The 17,926-nt window shown below is 42.6% G+C and overlaps 1 protein-coding gene across 1 annotated transcript in view; it reads left to right on the forward strand.

Moving 5' to 3' along the window:
* The window catches only part of LOC133255253 (neurexin-3), an 887,522-nt gene that overhangs the window by 497,293 nt on the left and 372,303 nt on the right, over nt 1-17,926 (forward strand). The window contains exons 5-6 of the mRNA XM_061429773.1: nt 871-1,172; nt 7,204-7,365. Of these exons, the coding sequence (XP_061285757.1) occupies nt 871-1,172; nt 7,204-7,365 (464 nt within the window). The remainder of the gene's footprint in view (nt 1-870; nt 1,173-7,203; nt 7,366-17,926) is intronic.

The following is a 17,926-nucleotide window of genomic DNA, read 5'->3' on the forward strand; positions in this document are numbered from 1 at the left end:
AATTGATCCAGAGAAGAGGCCTGCACAAGCCCTGGGAACACACTTGGGGCTCTTTGGGTAGCAAATTATAGTCCCCCAGGGTCTAGAATATGGTCTTGAAAGAGAGTCTGGGTCCCCGTGGGATACCATGTTGGCTCTGTGGACCCCTGGTCCTGTGGAGAGCTGTTGCATAGGACGGTCTGCTCAGGCCATCTCAAAGACCTTCAGGGAGTGGTCCCTTGGGATAAAAGGGAGGCATTGCTGTCTAGTGTGATATCAAAGCATATTATCAAATTCCATTCTGTTCCCTTTTCCTCATCTGCTCAGTCATTTCCTTAAGTTCAACCTCCTTTTTAGAAACCCAGTCCTGTTCCACTGGGCGCAGGACTGTACCATGGAAACCAAACTTAGCCATGTTACCGATGGATAGAAATTAGAGCCAAATCTTTCAGGGTAATTGATTTTTATTTATTGGTCAATAAAAGGTACCTGGAGTTAAAGAACGCTCTGTCAGAACAGTTAATTATCCATTCTAAACCAGCCCTTTTACAGGCATTTAAAAGCCGATATTGATGCAAAAGCAACAAAAGCCTCACTTTACTGTTTTGCATGAATTTTCCCTTTAGGTTTTTCCCTGGGAAAATTTGAAGGCAAGGCAGCAAGCCTTCCTGCATCATTGTTTCAGTCTTCTGCCCTTGTGTGAACACACAGCTTCTCAGCTAGTTTCCCTGGCCCTTAGATACAAGCCTGTGGAAGAGGTGCACGGAGTGTGGTGCTGGCATCAGGCCCCTGGCAGGGCCAGTGCCCTGTAGTTGTGTGTGTTCTCCTTGGTATTTGACTTGGCTCCTGCCAATCAAGTGTTGACCGCTCTCCCCTTTTCTTTCCCTGCAGCTCGAGAGGAGAATGTGGCCACCTTCCGAGGCTCAGAGTACCTGTGCTACGACCTGTCTCAGAACCCGATCCAGAGCAGCAGTGATGAAATCACCCTGTCCTTTAAGACCTGGCAGCGGAATGGCCTTATCCTGCACACGGGCAAGTCGGCTGACTATGTCAACCTGGCTCTGAAGGATGGTGCGGTCTCCTTGGTCATTAACCTGGGGTCCGGGGCCTTCGAGGCCATTGTGGAGCCAGTGAATGGAAAATTCAATGACAACGCCTGGCACGATGTCAAAGTGACGCGCAACCTCCGGCAGGTAATGGCTGAGGGCAGAGAGCGCCTGGAGGCTCCTCTTAGGGGGCTGGGGAGGGGGTGTGAAGTAGGTGATGGGCTAGGTTACATGGAGAAGGGTAGAGGTACCATATGGGTGAGCATTTGTCAAGCTTTCTCCCAGCCTTTACAATTTCACAAGGATAATGATTAAAATATGTTTCTCCTCTTACTTCAGTTCTCCATGTGTGCTTGTTATTTAAGAAAAAAATTCAGTTGTATAGATAATAAAAGTTATAAATACTTCTTTATTCTGCTTTCTTTTTTTTATTATCTTCTTGATTACATTTGTACCTTGTATTATTGTTAAATTCAGTTAGGGACAGCATTTTATTTCTATAGCTTGGTAGATTTTCCTCCTTTGAATGTATGTTTTGTTTTTTAAGTAAGTTAGCCATTGCCCCGATGCCATGATTTTAATTTCTTCCAGAGAAAGTCTTTCTTTTTCTCTTCCTTTTGATTGACCAGCCCCTCACTGATTTTTTTATTCTTTTATTTTATTCTTTTGGTTGTTGTGTTAACCTCTAGCCTTGGAGTGAATTAGCTGGAATCTTTCTGAATTCCTTTGTTTCTCTGTTCCTTGCTGCTACGTTATTGCCCCTGTCTCTACCTCCGAGACTCTTCAGTTGACTAGGAGGCCTGGAAAGTGGAAGGACCCACATTAAAAAGTCAACTTTGGAGCAGCCTTTCCTGGTTCTGTACGTGCTTGAGAACTCCCATCGCTTGCTGATGCTATGCAGGCGACTCCGTCAGGTGACAACACTCTCAGAAAACCTTAGCCAAGTGAGGTTGCTTTCTGTTCATAACTAATAATAATCAAACAACAGCAACAATAATAATATTTCAGCAGCCCACATCAGGAAAAGATTAAAATCACTTCCTGTAAAAGTCAAGGTCTGTCCTGAGACTGCCTTTTCCAGCTTCTGTTTTCATTTGTTTTTTCTTCTTGTGAATTTGTCATTAAACCCAGTTGGACAGCCTTCATCCTTTATTAATCAGAAAGCATTATGTAAATTTCAAGAAGGTGCTTATCAAATTTTCTTCTGCAGTATGATTGATTTAATGCCTTCTGTAAACATGAAGGCATAAGAAGTGACAGGTATTTGCATATGTTTTCTGTTTGATAAAAGTGTAACTCCTTCATAATGCTAAATAAATGGAGAAGGCCCACCCACAGCAGAAACACACAATTTTCAAAACACCCATTTCTACACTTAAGCATGTCAAGGAAGCCCCAGGTTGGCTATTTTATTATATCTATGGTGCAGTTGCCAAATTGTAAGAGTTAGAGTCCCCAGACATCCTAATACACATAGATCGAACATTTTTGAATTACCATTTTATATTTCTCCTGCAAGGCCAAAGAATTCTATTGCTGACATTTTCTCTCATCATTCCTCACCTGCACTTATAGGAGAGACCCTCTCAGCTGCCAAGAGAGCCCAAGTGAAATGTCCATTCGCTAACATATAAGGGCTTGAAATGTTTGAGTTGCAGAGTCTAGACCAAAAAGTAAAATATGACCTTTTGTTGGTTTCCACTGGCTGGTACACAGTAACACCCTTCTGGCATCAGTCAGTGGAGGGGGAGATTTTCCTGTCCTGGGGAACAGAATCTGGTTGTGTTCTCACCAGCTGCTCTGCTTCTATATCTCTCTCCCACCCCACATGCTTCCTTGCCATTCTAGAATGATTTCAAATAGCCAGAAAAGGCTCACTTTGATTTCTACTAAAAACACTTCTCTCAGATAGAGTTGAGCCCTAATTCAGTCCTTTACACTGAAATGGGGACAGACCAGACTGTGATTCAAATACGGGTTGTGCTGTTTGAGTCTCAATAAGCAGAGGAAAGCCACGCTGGAGGGTTTCTCTTCTAAGTTCTGAGCCCCAGCTCCACTCTGTGCCCTTGGACAAGCCATTTAACCTTCCCACACCAATTTCCACTTGCGAGATGTTGATTACAACCCTCCCCAGCCATGTGTGGTAAATACGCAAAGCACCTTATGTTCCAGGAGGGTTATGAGCTCATCTGTGGTCTGGGTGCTAGACTCGCTGGGACACACACATGATTTACAGGCTGAGCGTTCTGTCCGAAAGTGACTGCCTCTGTCTGTCCCTAAGGATGCGGCTAAGAAGAGCTCTCAAGACAAGGCTAGTGAGGCCCGAGGGTATTGGGGCCATTTCTTGGCAGAGGGAGTATGAATCTTTTTGAGAAAGTGCACCTAAATTCAGACCTCGTTGAAATTTGGGCTGAATTTTGCATCCAAATGCAATTTATTTAAAGAGGAAATACCTCAGAAAAGCAGAGTTGACTTTGCAAAGAGAATCTTTTCAACCCTGAGTCATCTCAGATGATTATTTTTCCCATAAAATACACTTATAACAACTTTTTGAGTTCCCTAGGATACGTTTGAAGGAGTGGGAAGCCCTCGTCTATTTCAATTAAACTTAATCACTTCATGAATATTTGATAGGCTGATGGCAGCCATGTCTGCGTTTTTTGTAAGGGTGAATGGCTTCTGTGGTAAAGATTGACCTGAGGAAATTTTATTGGAATTTCCTTACCAAACGGAGCAGAGCTTTTCCCCTTTCTTCCTTCTTGGTCATCTACTCATGGTTCTGCTTTGGGGCTAAAGTCAGTGAAAGTGTTGGTTTGTTCAGTAGCTTTTAGGTTAAGTAGGGCCAAATTTGGGCTTCCCAGGTGGCCCCTAGTGGTAATCCGACAACCAATACAGGAGACATAAGGGATGGAGATTTGATCCCTGGAAAGATCCCCTGGAGGACGAAATGGCAACCCACTCCAGCATTCTTGCCTGGAGAACCCCATGGACAGAGGAGCCTGGTGGGCTACAGTCCATAGGGTCGCAAAGAGTTGGATACAACTAAAGCGACTTAGTGCACAGGGCAAGTTCAGACACTTGATTGAGGGTTCTGAGTAATGGAGAGAATGTGGATTATTTGTTCCAAACCATCACCAGGATTAGCACCAAGGTAGTAAGGAGTTTTTGTGGGGTTTTTTTTTGCTTTGGTTTGGTTTTTGGTCCATGACCTTGAGCCCAAGGTCATGACCATCACAGGACTTGCTTGACCTCGATATGACACTTTAATCAAACCACCCGTCTTTATCTACCTCCAGCCCACTAATTTAACATTTGAAAGCTGTGAAGAAGAGACTAATCGTAGGGCTTCTGTAATCACTTTTGACCTGCCAGTCCTCTCTGCTACCCATGCAAGAAATTCCTTCAAAGCTTGAAAGACATTCCTAACGAGGAATGAGGGGAGCACGATGCCAACAGCAGGCATTCCAGCAGAGTAAACCAAATAATGGCATGATTGGATAATGACGAAGACTCGAACTATTTTGGCACATTCTAACGACACAGTTCCTGTAACCCAAGAAGGCAGGAAAGAGAAGAAAGTTCCCCTCCTGCCTCACAAAGGCACCCCAAGACAAGGCAGTTGTGGATCTTTAAATTACCTCTGGAAACACAGAGTGAGCTACATTATATGGCCTTCATCTGCCCGATGTGAACAGGAAACATTCTAAGCTCTTTTTGTTCTAGGAGAAGGTCATGATTGTCCACGCATGTAGTCAGAGTCAGATGTGAAAAATAAAAAGTCCCCAAAGTACGGGTATTTCAGCTCTATTTATCGATTTACTGAAGTTCAATGATAAACTTTGGGGGTCTTTTCTTTCAGGAGAGGTGGATTGTATATGTGCTGAGGGTGGGAAGGGCGTGGGGGCAGTGTTCATTCAGAAGAGCCCTTGGAAAGTAAGTATGATGCTACTTCCGACCTGGGTGAGGTCCCGTCTGGTGGTGTTTGGGAGAAGCGGGAGTTACGGACGACAGGGTGGGCTGCAGCTCCTTTCCTGGCTGCGAGCCTGGCGCCAAGGTTTTCCATAGAGTCCTGGTCTCATTGTCTTCCCCCACTCTCTTTTTCTGTGTCGGGTGCCTTTTTTTTGAAAAACTAACCCAAGATCATTCATGCGATGTGTCATTTTACTAACCGACTAATGTACTAACACCCTAACGACTCATCTTTGTTTTTAGTTTTTTTAATTAACAATCGTTCTGTTCACAATTTTTTAATTTCCTTTCTTCCCCCTTTTCCGCAAAGCACTCAGGCATCGGACACGCTATGGTAAACAAACTACATTGTCTGGTAGATATCATTCTTATTGTCTCTTTTTTTGGGTTTGCCGTGTGTTGCCCCCCTTTTCCTCCCCAAACCCCCCTTTTATCCTCTTTAGACTTGTTTCTTTTTTAAATTTTTTGTTGTTGGTGTTGAATGAAATACAAGCCTTTCTTTTTCTTTAAAAAGAAAATGGAAGGGGATGCATCTGTCCTGACAACATTTGGATGACTTTGGTTGGGACAGTTTCCTTTTCTCCACTATTTTTTTTTTTTTTCCTAAAAAAAATTTTTTTTTAAATAAATATTCTTTGTTTAGCTAAATTCATTTTGTTTTTTTATTTTGCAACTTCCAAGTTACAGACTAGGGACAACTGAGATTTCTATTGAGGACTTTCTTCTCTCCGTGTCTTCCTACCCCCTCACTCTTCCAACTTTCTTCCTCCCCCACCAACCCCCAAACTCCTGAATCCCCCCTTTTTCATTCCCTTTTGTGTGGCCCTGGCGGCCACAGGTGATCTGGGGAGGAAAGTACTCTGCTTCCTGTGTTCTTCCTTTCCCTTCTTGCTCCTTACTTCCCGCCTCGGCCAAAGGGAGCTCCGCCAATTGTGTTCTCCATCCAAACTCTGCATGGCATGTTCCTGTCTTGTGAATCCCCCATTAGCATCAGAACCTGTCTCCTCATTTTCCTCCTCGCTACTAACAACCTACCAGTCATCAAGCCTACACCACTTTCTTTTCTCTCTCTCTCTCTTTTTTTTTTTTGTCTCCACCCTTCTTCGTTCTCCTCTCATCCTTCATATATTTTGGGGTTGGGTTTGGACTCTTTCTTTTCTTTTTTGTGTTAGTAGGGGAGGTGGCAGGTAGGGGAAAGATGACCCTTTGGTGTTGAGTGTGTTTTCTTTCCTCACTTCCATCTTATTTTTCAGTTGATTTAGCGCATGTAGGTGTGAAGTGGATTTTGGTTCTTTTCTTTCATTCTCTGCACCCGGTCCCACGTCCCTCCCTTCTGTTCTTCTGCCTTCTCTCTTGGCTCCAGATAAGTTCCGCATGGGTGTGTCAGCGTAAGGTGCGTGCATGCTCTGGGGCCTCATCTTTTCTCTGCACCCTCTGCTCCTTTCATGGATGTTGGGTGTATGGGTGCTATTTCTTTCTGGTGGGCATTATTATTATTATTTTGGCTCTCATGCCTCATCATTCCTTTCTTTTTGTTAGCATTGCCTTTTTGGTTTGGGTCATTTCTTCCCTGGGTGGTGGTGATGGCAGTCAAGGGAGGACAGGGGTTGATGTCCTGGGTAGTCCACAGCATGTATCACCCATGACTCATCAAACTCAAGACCCTTTTCCTTCCCTCCCTGAATGCATGTTTGTCAGTGTGGTGTGAGCCTGAAAGGAAACAAATTAAAAAAAAAAAAAGAAAAAGAAAAGAAAAAAAGAAACAAAAACCATCAACAACCAAAGACCAACCCCCTAACAAACCCCATCGTCTAATGTCTCCTTTGCTGTTTCTCACGACCACTGTAAATTACAATCGTTCAAAAATAAGCCATCATTTTACCAATGAACCGAGACAAGTGGTGTCGTCTGAGGATAGTTCCATTTTCTAGCCTGACTGAAGAGGGCATTGGGTAGAGCGAGCCGCTCAGCTTGGTAGTTCTGAGAAACTCTCCCGGGGGTCTGCAGGCGAACATCGGAGGCTTGGGCCACAGGGAGGCAGACCAGAAAATGGAACTTGGCTGCACATATCAAAATCAAACCAAAATTAGAAATAATACCTCACCCAAATCTTAAGAAAGTGATGCCACAGGTAGGGCAAGCCCCCGGATTTTGACAGGACCTTAAGGTCATTGTTGGGATTTCTTTTGTCCCTGTGTCCCTCCACCAGGTGACCATCTCTGTGGATGGGATCCTTACCACGACAGGCTACACTCAAGAGGACTACACCATGCTGGGCTCAGATGACTTCTTCTACGTGGGAGGAAGCCCAAGTACCGCTGACTTGCCAGGCTCCCCCGTCAGCAACAACTTCATGGGCTGCCTTAAAGAGGTGAGTTCACCCATTCCGTTTAATACGCTGACTGTCTAAGCACAAGTGAAATTTCCAGTTCAGTGACTGACTCTGTCATCTGATCTATGAGGTCAAAAGTTGTAGCAGAAAAGACTCTGGACTTGGAAGTGGAGGCCCCGGGTTTTGATCCCAGCTTGGCCCGGTTACAGGACCATGGGTTTGCCACTTAAATACCCTGTGATTCTGTATGCTCATCTAACTAATGAATCACCTGATCCCCACAGGTAGCTGTGTTTTATAAATGAAATTAAACAACTCAGATGAAAGGACTTTGAAGTCACGAGGATATAGACCCGTATAAAGTTGGATTTTGTACTTTCGACTCGGCAAGTCAGGAAGCCTTAGCCAAAAGTGGCTCCATTTGCAGCTGTGTGTCTTGTCTAAAACATAACATACGTATTACTTTACCTTTGCTGAGCTTGGTGTTCCCAAGAGTCTCATTATTGAGATCAAGAAAAATTCTTGGAATGTAATATTAAGGCCCAGAAAACTGGTTTTTCTTTTTTTTTTTCCTCCTGGAGAGCTAGTAGCAGCTATGAGAAAGCAGTGGGGTTTTGCCATTACTCATTTATTACTATTGTAGCTGATATGTTGAGACCTCTGTCTGAGAGCAAGGGAGCTTGAGTCAAGTGTAAGTTCAATCTCTAAGGTCAATTGTTGAGGCAAAAGAAATCAGACTTGATTTGCTGGATTCTTTCAGCAAACAGTGTCATCAGCACAGGGCACTGCCTTTTCTTTTGTTTAATCTAAGCTAAGCTTGATTGCCTAAGATAGCTATACCATTCCCCTGGGGAAATTCCTTGAGACGCTAACAGTGTTCTTTCTTGTAAATAAAGATCCCTTGTGACATGTTATGAGTCTCCTCTCGGAGCACATGTTTCATTCTTATTCTGGTTACTTGAAATTGGTTGCATATCAGTCACATATGAGATAGCATCATGCATGGACTCGCTCATGCCCCTCAGCTGTGAGCCGTGTTAGAGGGGAGTTGCGTCTGTCATGTGCGGCATAGAGCAAGTGCATAGTAAGTACGCATTAAATGGATGAACTTATCAAATAATCATTGGGTACCTTTTTTTTTTTTTTTTTGGCTATAACTAAATATAAAGGCTTTTGTAAACCATGATCTGCATATTTGAGGAATTTATAATATGGGAAGAGAGATGAAACTTCTCAGGGAACAGTTACAGTTCAGGACACTGTGTGTGCAGTGCCACAGATGAAATGCTCTAACTGAGCAGAGGAAGTGATACATTTTAGGTGGGAGTCAGTGTTGGAGAAGAAATGGTGTTTGAGCTGGGCCTTGCTGCAATAAACCATGTGTACATTGAGAGGAAGGGGTAAGACAGAGACGTGCCAAAGAGGGGAAAATCCAGGTACAGCTTTGTATTGTTCTTGGTCTGAAGGAGAAATGACAGGAGAGAACTCATAGTATGTTTTCCTCTCTGCTGGGTATGACCTAGCCTTCTGCTGACCACGGGGACCACACAGGTCATTCCTGATGTGGTTGCGGTAGACATAGCTCGCTTCTTCCCTGGGATTTACTCCCATTTGAGGAGGATAAAGGTATAAACTTCTCAGTGACTAATGAACCTTGAAGGAGTCTTAAACACTGTTAAATCACACTCCATTGGAATTGCCCTCTCATCAGAAATAGATGGCCGTGTTCTGTTTCCTCGCTGGTGGCTCAGGAATGAATGAGGCATTGAACACTGTGCAGAGTGCATCCGTTTATGTAGTGAAACAGCCCTGAACCACCTGGAGTCTCTCCAGGACAGCATCTGGGGGGTGGCCTCTAGGAATCATCAACCCCCTCCACTGCCGCCCCCCCCCCCCCACCCCAGAACACAATTATGCTTTTTGAGACAAGGAGACAATTTCCCAACTGCAAATCTATCAGTCAAGAAGGATGCCCCTGAATATTTTGAAACAAGACTCATAAAAGTATGAAGGTATCTCCGATGGTTTTATCCATGGAGAGCCTAAAGTAAATAAAATTTACATACACACATACCACTCTCTCCATGTAGAGAGCAGACAGCTTCAAAAGTCTGTGAAAAGTAGCACATAATAGCTTAAAAATTAAAGATAGTTCTGAAAAGCAGTGTCAATGACAGAAATAAAAATAACATCTTTTATTTATGTGTAAATAAAAATATACACATCTTAGCTAGTAGCTAAACAGAACTTAAAGCCAGATCACGTCAGACGGAATTCTAAAACAGTTAAGGAAATGGTAAGCAAAACTAGAACTTAACCTAAATTTTTGGCCCATCTCTCCTTTACATATATGAGATAGTCTTTCTAAGGGACTTGGGAGGCTTTCTCATTTGTCTGAATGTTTTAAACAGATGACTTTGAGTCTCATGAAATCCTAGCATATTATTTCTGTCCATTTAATCATTGAAATTCACTTTTCTGTGGGCAAATGTAGTAAATTCTTGTTCTTGGCATTTCTTCTTGACAGTTTAGTAAACAATAAAAGCTCCCAGCTCTGTTGGGACTTTGCTCCTTGATAAATCCCACTTACCCACTTCAACCATTTCCCTTTAGGACAGTCTGCAGTTATTTTCCAACTTCTTCTTCCCTTCTCTCTCTCTTTCTTCCCCTTCCTGTCATCTCTGGCCATTTGTGGTTCTAGGAGCTGGGTGCTTTTATGTGTTTTTGTTTGTTTCAAAACGGGGACCTGGGGAAGACATTATGGGATTTGTATTTTGGATCATTGATAGTTTGTAGCACAAAGTTGTTTTTATCTTTGGAACTACAGTTACTTTACTCAAAGTTAAGTTCTGGCTCCACACTTGGGTCAAAGCATCTGTGGATTTCACCTGTGTGCACAGCTCCTAATTTGATACCAGTGTAAAAGCATGACATGATCCAATTATTGTGTTCTACTTTGCACGCCCTAGTTATCAATTCAAGGTTTGTATCCACTTAAACATCACAAAATCCATTCTTGTTCCTCTTCGTGTTTTTGTGTTTTAATGTGTCTGTCTGTCTTTTGTTCTTGCTGTGTCCACAGCTCCTAGAATGGTTCTTAGCACCTAGTGGGCTCTCAATAAATATTTGCTAAATGAAATCTCATGTTTGTAAGTAAAGAAAAAAAAACAAAAACCTCTAGATAAATGCTCTTAGGCACACTTGCCTATGTGACTTTCTTGGAGTCATTAAAGAACATCCTGGCATGGCAATAGTTGAATCTTTCAGGAACTTGCCAGCTATCTTATATGAGAGAGATGTTACATAAAAAGGCCCAGCTTAGCTAAAAGAAATATGTTGGCACCCCTTCTGGGAAGAACAGGATTGAAAAGACTTTGAGGAGGCATCATAGTATAAATGAAAAGAATGCCGAGTTTAAAAATCAGAAAACCTGGTTAGGAATTCCAGCTTTCTTACTTCCTGTATGGCCTGGAGTAAGCCACTGATCTTAATTGAGCCTCAGTCTCCTAACCCATAACATGGAGATAATAAGACGTCTGTTGTGTTCTTAAGAACGAATGGAATAATGTACGTATAAGTGGAACCATACATAAATATACAATGAAGTTTTGCTACAATAATTGTGATTAAGGATTATGTAATGATTCTTATAAAACAGTTTGTGACTATAAATGTAAGCATAAGTGAATATTCATTATCACATGCAGTGTCTGCATTTCCCATATTACCAAGTCACTGTTTGGGGGGAGAACAACTTGATTCTGAGGTTCGCCTTACTAAAATTCTCTTATTTTCACTGAAATAGGGATCGTCCATCTCACCCACACTCAGTCCTTACCTAGTCTGTTGCCTTTGGAAATTTCTTTGACACCTATCAATCTCCCTTCTATTAAAATGTGAGCTCCATGAGGACAGAGGCCACATCTGTTCACAGGTGTTTCACGAAACACCTAGAAGAGTTCTTGGCTTAAAATAATGCCTTCAATAAGCATATCTGGAATGAATAAGTTAATTAATGAGCAGACCTCATGGAGCTCTAAAATCTGAAATTTGGATCCACAGGTATGTGCTGAAAACCTACAATACGCCAAGGATATGCTAAGATACAAAGATGCATCAGAATCCTTACCTCAGGGGACCTCACAGTTAGTGGGGGACACACAGATATATTTTCAAGAAAAAGCATTTAATGCACAAAAAGAGGCATTCCCAGGTGCAGTGGGGCTGCTGAGAAGAACTTAGAATATCACAGGGTTCAGGAAAACTCTGGAGGCAATGATGCCCAAGAAGAAGACAAACAGAAATGAACAGGGAAAAAGTGATGCTCTGGGGTGACGGGGCAACATGAGCAAGGGCCAAGAGACAGCAGATCGTGGTGTCTGGGCAAAGAACTTGCAGATGGTTTGCCAATGTCCGGGAACAAAACACAAGATCTGGAGTTTTGACGAAGTATCAGCAGAGTTAGTTAGGGGCTAAGTCATGCTCTACCCTTGGACTTTAGGTAATGGGGAGCCATGGAAGGATCTGAAGCAATAGAATGACATGGATTAACCGGTTGTCCATCAGGCTTTAAATTCCCTGACCACTGGTTAGTCCTTCTGCTGCTTCTACTTGTTTTATCTTTCTGTCCCAGGGTGCTGAGGAGCAGTCAGAAGGCTAGTCCGTTGGCTTTAGCCCTGGGCGAGGAAAGTGAGTCTCTGGATCGTCAGGTTTCTGCAGAAAAGTGCTTCCTTCTGACTTCCATTTCATTTTCCAGTGATCTTCCCTGTCAGGACATATGTTTATCCTTTCCTCTGTCCTTGGCATTCCTGAGCTCTTGTAGGATGAAGCACGGTGCAAGAGAGGAAAGCTAAGTTCAGTGCTGAGTTTCAGGGTCAGCGTCTCTATCATCAGGACCAGGGGGCCAACTCAGGCCCGTCAGAGTTTCCTCCTGTGTTGTGGGATCTGGTCCTTTCTACCCCATCCTCAAGCTGTTACCTCCGCACTGGTATATTGCTTCTCCATTTGCCCCTCATTTGCCCAAGGGGAAGCTCATGCGCTGCCGAACCCTCTGAGATTAGCCAGTCTAGCTCACTTCTCCTTTCCGACGGCATCTCTAGTGGGGAGGAAGGAAAGCAGGAGAACGGGGGGGAAGTTAACACATATTTAAAGGAAAAAGGACTGGGTAGACCATCATTGCGCATATTACATTCCACATCCCTTTGTGATTATTAGCCATTTAAAACTGAATGGGATTTTGCAGCCAGAGATAGTCTCTGAACAGATGATTAATGGTTTAATCTGTAATAACTTTACATTTTATAGAACCCTGATAGGAGTCCACATCTGGTGAGCCAAGCTATTTAAGGCGGTGTTAATTCTGTTAATTGCGATACGTTTATTTGAATTGCTAGCACCTGCGGGCTTTGGGATAATGTGTTTGTTGTTGCTTTTGAAAAAAAAATACTTATTTTATCTAGTCTCACTGTCTTTTGCTGCTATCTATTATTTGATCACAATTTTTCTTCTGGTTTTTCTTTTGTATTGTCCTCTTTTTACTTCCTATACCTTTTCCCCCTACCCCATTCTCATTTTCCTTAACCTTATGCTTCTCAATCTTTTGTTTTGGTATCCTTCATGATTTCTCCAGTGATGCTAAACCATTCTGTCCATAACCAGGTAAATTTAGGCCATGGCATTGGACCTAAAAATTCCCTTTTCCCTAGGGTCAGAAGAGGTTGGAAAATGGGAGGAGGGTTGGCTTTAGGAAGCACAAATCCAGGTTTTGAGTCTTGCCTAGACTTGTTCCTTACCAGCTGCAAGACTCTCAGCATGCTACTCGACTGCTCCCAGACTCAGCTTTTTGTCAGATAATAATAATTCAGGCATTTTTATATCAGATCAGATCAGTCGCTCAGTCGTGTCCGACTCTTGGCGACCCCATGAATCATAGCACGCCAGGCCTCCCTGTCCATCACCAACTCCCGGAGTTCATATGGTGGGGGGTGGGGGGGGTCGGGGGGGGGCAAATGTGGTAAAAAGTGGAAGTGCTTAGTAGACTGTAGAGCACTGTGCAAATGCCAATGTAACAGTTTATGTTATTAAATGAAACCAAACTGATCTGTTTAAGGAATCACTTGCTGCTCTTTGCTGTTTCTGCAACTAATAATAATAATAAAGATAGCAGAAGATGTGAGAGTCCAATTACTTTAATAAAAAGAGCATCTGAATTAGAACCTGGCCACCAGGTCCATTTCTGGTACTGATTAGAAAGCCGTAACTCCTCTGTGGACACCCATGTCTTGATCTGTCAAATGAGGATTGTTATCACTGTCACACCAAACATACCCTACCAAGGAGCCCTTCTAACGTAGAAAGACAAATTGGATAGCAACACATAATTTATTTCTCTCCTGTTTGGAAGATATGCAGAAAATCAGGGTATGGGTTTGGAGGAAAGAAGGCTTTGGCAGAATGGAAGGGCCGATAACAAAAAGGAGACAGAGAGGAACAAGATTCCAACAAGGTAGAAAGAATTAGAGACATGAATCAGAATCTGGGAAACGGGAAGAAAGCAGCAGCAGAAGACACAAAAGAAGAGAAACTGTGTCTCAGAAGCTGTCTATTGTGTTGACCATAGAAATTGCCATTTTCCTGGGTTAAAAAGTCAAACATTGACAATGTCATGTGATCCAGTTTAAGAATAAAAGTTTTGGACTTCCCTAGTGGTCCAGTGGCTAAGAAGCCGCCTGCCAATGCAGCGGACGTGGATTTGATTCCTGGTCCGGGCAGATCTCACGTGCTGCGGGCAACTAAGCCCGTGAGCCACACGGACTGAGCTCACACCCGAGCCCACACACCGCAAGGAAGAGCAGCCCCCTCTCGCAGCAACTAGAGGAAGCTGTGCCCACCAAGGAAGACCAAGTGCAGCCAAAATAATCAATAAATACATTGAGAAAAAAGAATGAAAGCGTTTTTTAAAAAAGAGAATTAATTGGATCTTCTTGAATTAGGGCTTCCCTGATAGCCCAGTTGGTAAAGAATCTGCCTGCAATGCAGGAGACCCCAATTTGATTCCTGGGTTGGGAAGATCCTCTGGAGAAGGGATAGGCTACCCACTCCAGTGTTCTTGGGCTTCCCTGGTGGCTCAGCTGGTAAAGAATCTGCCTGCAATGCAGGAAACTGGGGTTCAATCCCTGGATTGGGAAGATCCCCTGGAGAAGGGAAAGGCTACCCACTTTCTGGCCTGGAGAATTCCATGGATGGTATAGTCCATGTAGTCGCAAAGAGTTGGACACAACTGAGTGACTTTCACATTCACTGAAAAGAGATTAATTTCTGGATTACCAGAAGCTGAAACGGGCAGGGGAGAGAATGGCATTCAGTGTCACAGAGGAGGAGTTGAAACCCTGAGCTACTGAGGATTCATGATGAATGTGGGGCTTATGTCACAGAGGAGCAAGGTGTGAGCACTTAGCCCAGGGTGGCTGTAAGAAAGCAGTGAGAGGCTGAGAAAGAGTATCCAGAGGGTGAGCCTTCCTATACTCAGTACTGCAGCACTGTCACAAACAGGGAGAGGCTCTTCAGTTAGTGCTGGAAGAAAATGTTAAAGGGTGGTTTGCTCCTTATAATTGATGGGCTATTGGTGGAGAACTAAGATAGGAAAAACATTTTTTTAAGAGACCTGATACTCACTTTCCCTCATTTCAATGACCGTTTTCTTGATTTTCATTCTCCCTTATGTTCAGTCCAGTGATTTAATGTCATTGATTCCTTCCTGGCTCCCTTGGTGAGCCTGTGAGCTCCCAGTCCATCAGGAACTTCCATTCCTCTGGCTGTGCTTATTTTGTTCATTGCTGGACACCTAACCCAGTTTGTATCAGGGACAGATATTCAGTTTCAGGACTTTGTATCTTGTAGGGAAGTACTTCTCCTTCTTTTGAGCTGCAACTTGGGATGGTATAGAATTTGAGCTTCTGGCCACTGTCTTGCCACCCCATTGGGACTAAAAATGAAGCTAGAATGGAGCAAAGCAGAGCTAAAAGATGGGGAGAAACTAGGTTCTGGTGTCATTTTTGAGGCCCTGGATAAAACATTGTTCCACCTAGACCATCCCTGACTTTCCAGCCATGGTTGAACACATTCCTTCTTTTGTCTAAACCAGCCTGAGCTTGATTTTCTATCATTTGCAGCAGACCTCTAAGTTATGTGAAAGATTTCCTTATTGCTATTTTACCCCTGTCTTCTCTGATAAGAAAATAGGTCTTTGGCCAGGAGAAGATTAAGTTAAGAAATTTAATATCAGAGCTTGTTAAGTAGCACCTAATTGCCGTGCATTACTTTAAATTTCTTGACTTAGATGAATGATACAGACAGAATTTGAAAGTAAGATTTTTGAAATCCAGTTGATAGTTTTTGAGAAACTGTAGAGAATGGAGGAGGTTCCTAATGACGAAAGACGGAAAAAGTGTAGATCCTGCATGCTATGGGCTTATGAGCTTCGGTGGTATCTGAGGAAGATTTTGAATTTCATAATGAACAGAAGATATGAGCCCACAGAAGAAAAAAAGAGAACTGTAGTAATTCACTAAAAATAAACCTAGAAAACTAAACTCACAAACATTATTCAAAATTGTTGCTATCCTTAAAGCTCAGAAAAGTACTGTGGACCTAGCATTACTAAATATCAGCAAGGCATTTGACAATACACTTTGTGATATCCTCATCAACAAGATGGGGAAAAGGGATTGGATATAAGAGCTATTCAGTAAAGGAGTAACTCTTTAAATAAACAACTGAATCCTGATGAATGGGTCTTACATGGAGGTTTCTGGTGAATGCCCAGTGCTTTGTCTTACTCAGCATTTATATTAGGAGCTTGAGGGAAGGTAGGAGAGAATGCTCATCAACCGTGCCAGTGGCACGGAGCTGAGAAGGATAGAAGTTATTTGCCTATGTGTTCTGAGTCTGAATTAATAAAAGTGTGAAAACAAAAGAGATTACGGCTCTATAGTATAATTGATTGGCTGAGAGAGTAGAGTCTGTAGCTAGAGTTCTGATCCCACTAGCTGTGGCATGCTGGGCAAGTTCCTTAACCCTCTTTGCACTTTACTAATTTTTTGAGTGGGGAGAATATACCTACTTGATAGGGTTCTTGTAAGTATTGACTGAGATGATAATCGTAAAATCCTTAGCACCATGCCTGGCATACAGAGAATGTTGGGTAAGTTGCATTTATCAGCATCATTGTGATCAACATTGTGTGACAATGTGGTTACTGGGAATATTTCTCTGCAGTTCCAGATGATAAGCACTTAAATGTTTAGCTGACTAATTGACAGATTAGAGCATCTTTAGAGCTGAGCTATGAAAAAGATAACTGTACTCAAGAGTCTGACATCAAAACGAGTTGACTGATGGATCCAGAAACACTTAACCTGAGGGAAGGGTGCCTGAGCCCATGGGTTGAGAGCTGTCTTCATACTCGAAGGACTGTCTTATGGATGTGGATTTAAATGTGGTTCATATATCCTTAGGCAGAAGCATTAGGGCAAGTGAGTGGAAGCTGGTACTAAATACAAGGCAATCATTTCAATGAGAGCTAGTCAAAGCTACTTTTAAAATAATGTTTTCTCTCTTACTCAAGGCATCCAAGCAAAGCACCAAATGAGTAGCCAGTCTTGATTTTTCTAGCTTCCTTCTAAACATAAGATTCTATATACATACATATATATAGCCACTAATTTTTAGATTCTGTTCCCTTTAGGCCACTGTGATGACCTGTATTGAGTATTGTGTAGAGTTCCCTGTGCTATACAGTAGGTTCTTATTACTTATCTGTTTTATATGTAGTAGTGTTTATATGTCAATTCCAGTACTCCAATTTATCCCCCATTTCCCCCCTTGGTGGGCTCCCCTTGTGGCTCAGCTGGTAAAGAATCCAACCTGCAATGCAGGAGACCTGCGTTCGATCCCTGGGTTGGGAAGATCCCCTGGAGAAGGGAAATACTCTGGCCTGGAGAATTCTACGGGCTGTATAGTCCATGGCGTCACAGAGTCAGACACTTTCCCCCTTGATACCTATGAGTTTAGTTTCTACATCTGTGACTCTATTTCTGTTTTATAAATAGGTTCCTTTTTACTATTATTTTTAGATTCCACATATAAATGATGTCATGTGATATTTGTCCTTTTATGTCTGACTTTCTTCAACTCAGTATGACAATATGTGTATCAAATTATTATATTGTACATTTTAAGCTTATACAGCATTAAATATCAATCATATCTCAGTAATGCAATTACTGAAAAATATTTAAAAAATCCCCCAAACTCACACAAGATCCTATAGCTCTATAGAAAGTGAGCCTTCTGAAAAGAATGAGACTAATTAGACCAGATTGACTGAAGACTTTCCTGATTAATCTCCAAAGCAGTTGACTACACGTGTCCCACAGAGACTCAGGGTTGCCCTTGTGGTAGGATTTGAGGTTCCCAGCCACTGTCATCATTTATTAGTCACTTACATTTCTCTTTCCTCAGACCTTCCTGGGCATCATCTCCATAACCATTATAACCACAGCAATTATAATCATAATAACAATAAAGAAAAACAGTTACT

Source organism: Bos javanicus, chromosome 10 (assembly GCF_032452875.1).
Source record: "Bos javanicus breed banteng chromosome 10, ARS-OSU_banteng_1.0, whole genome shotgun sequence".
In the NCBI taxonomy this organism is placed as follows: Eukaryota; Metazoa; Chordata; class Mammalia; order Artiodactyla; family Bovidae; genus Bos; species Bos javanicus.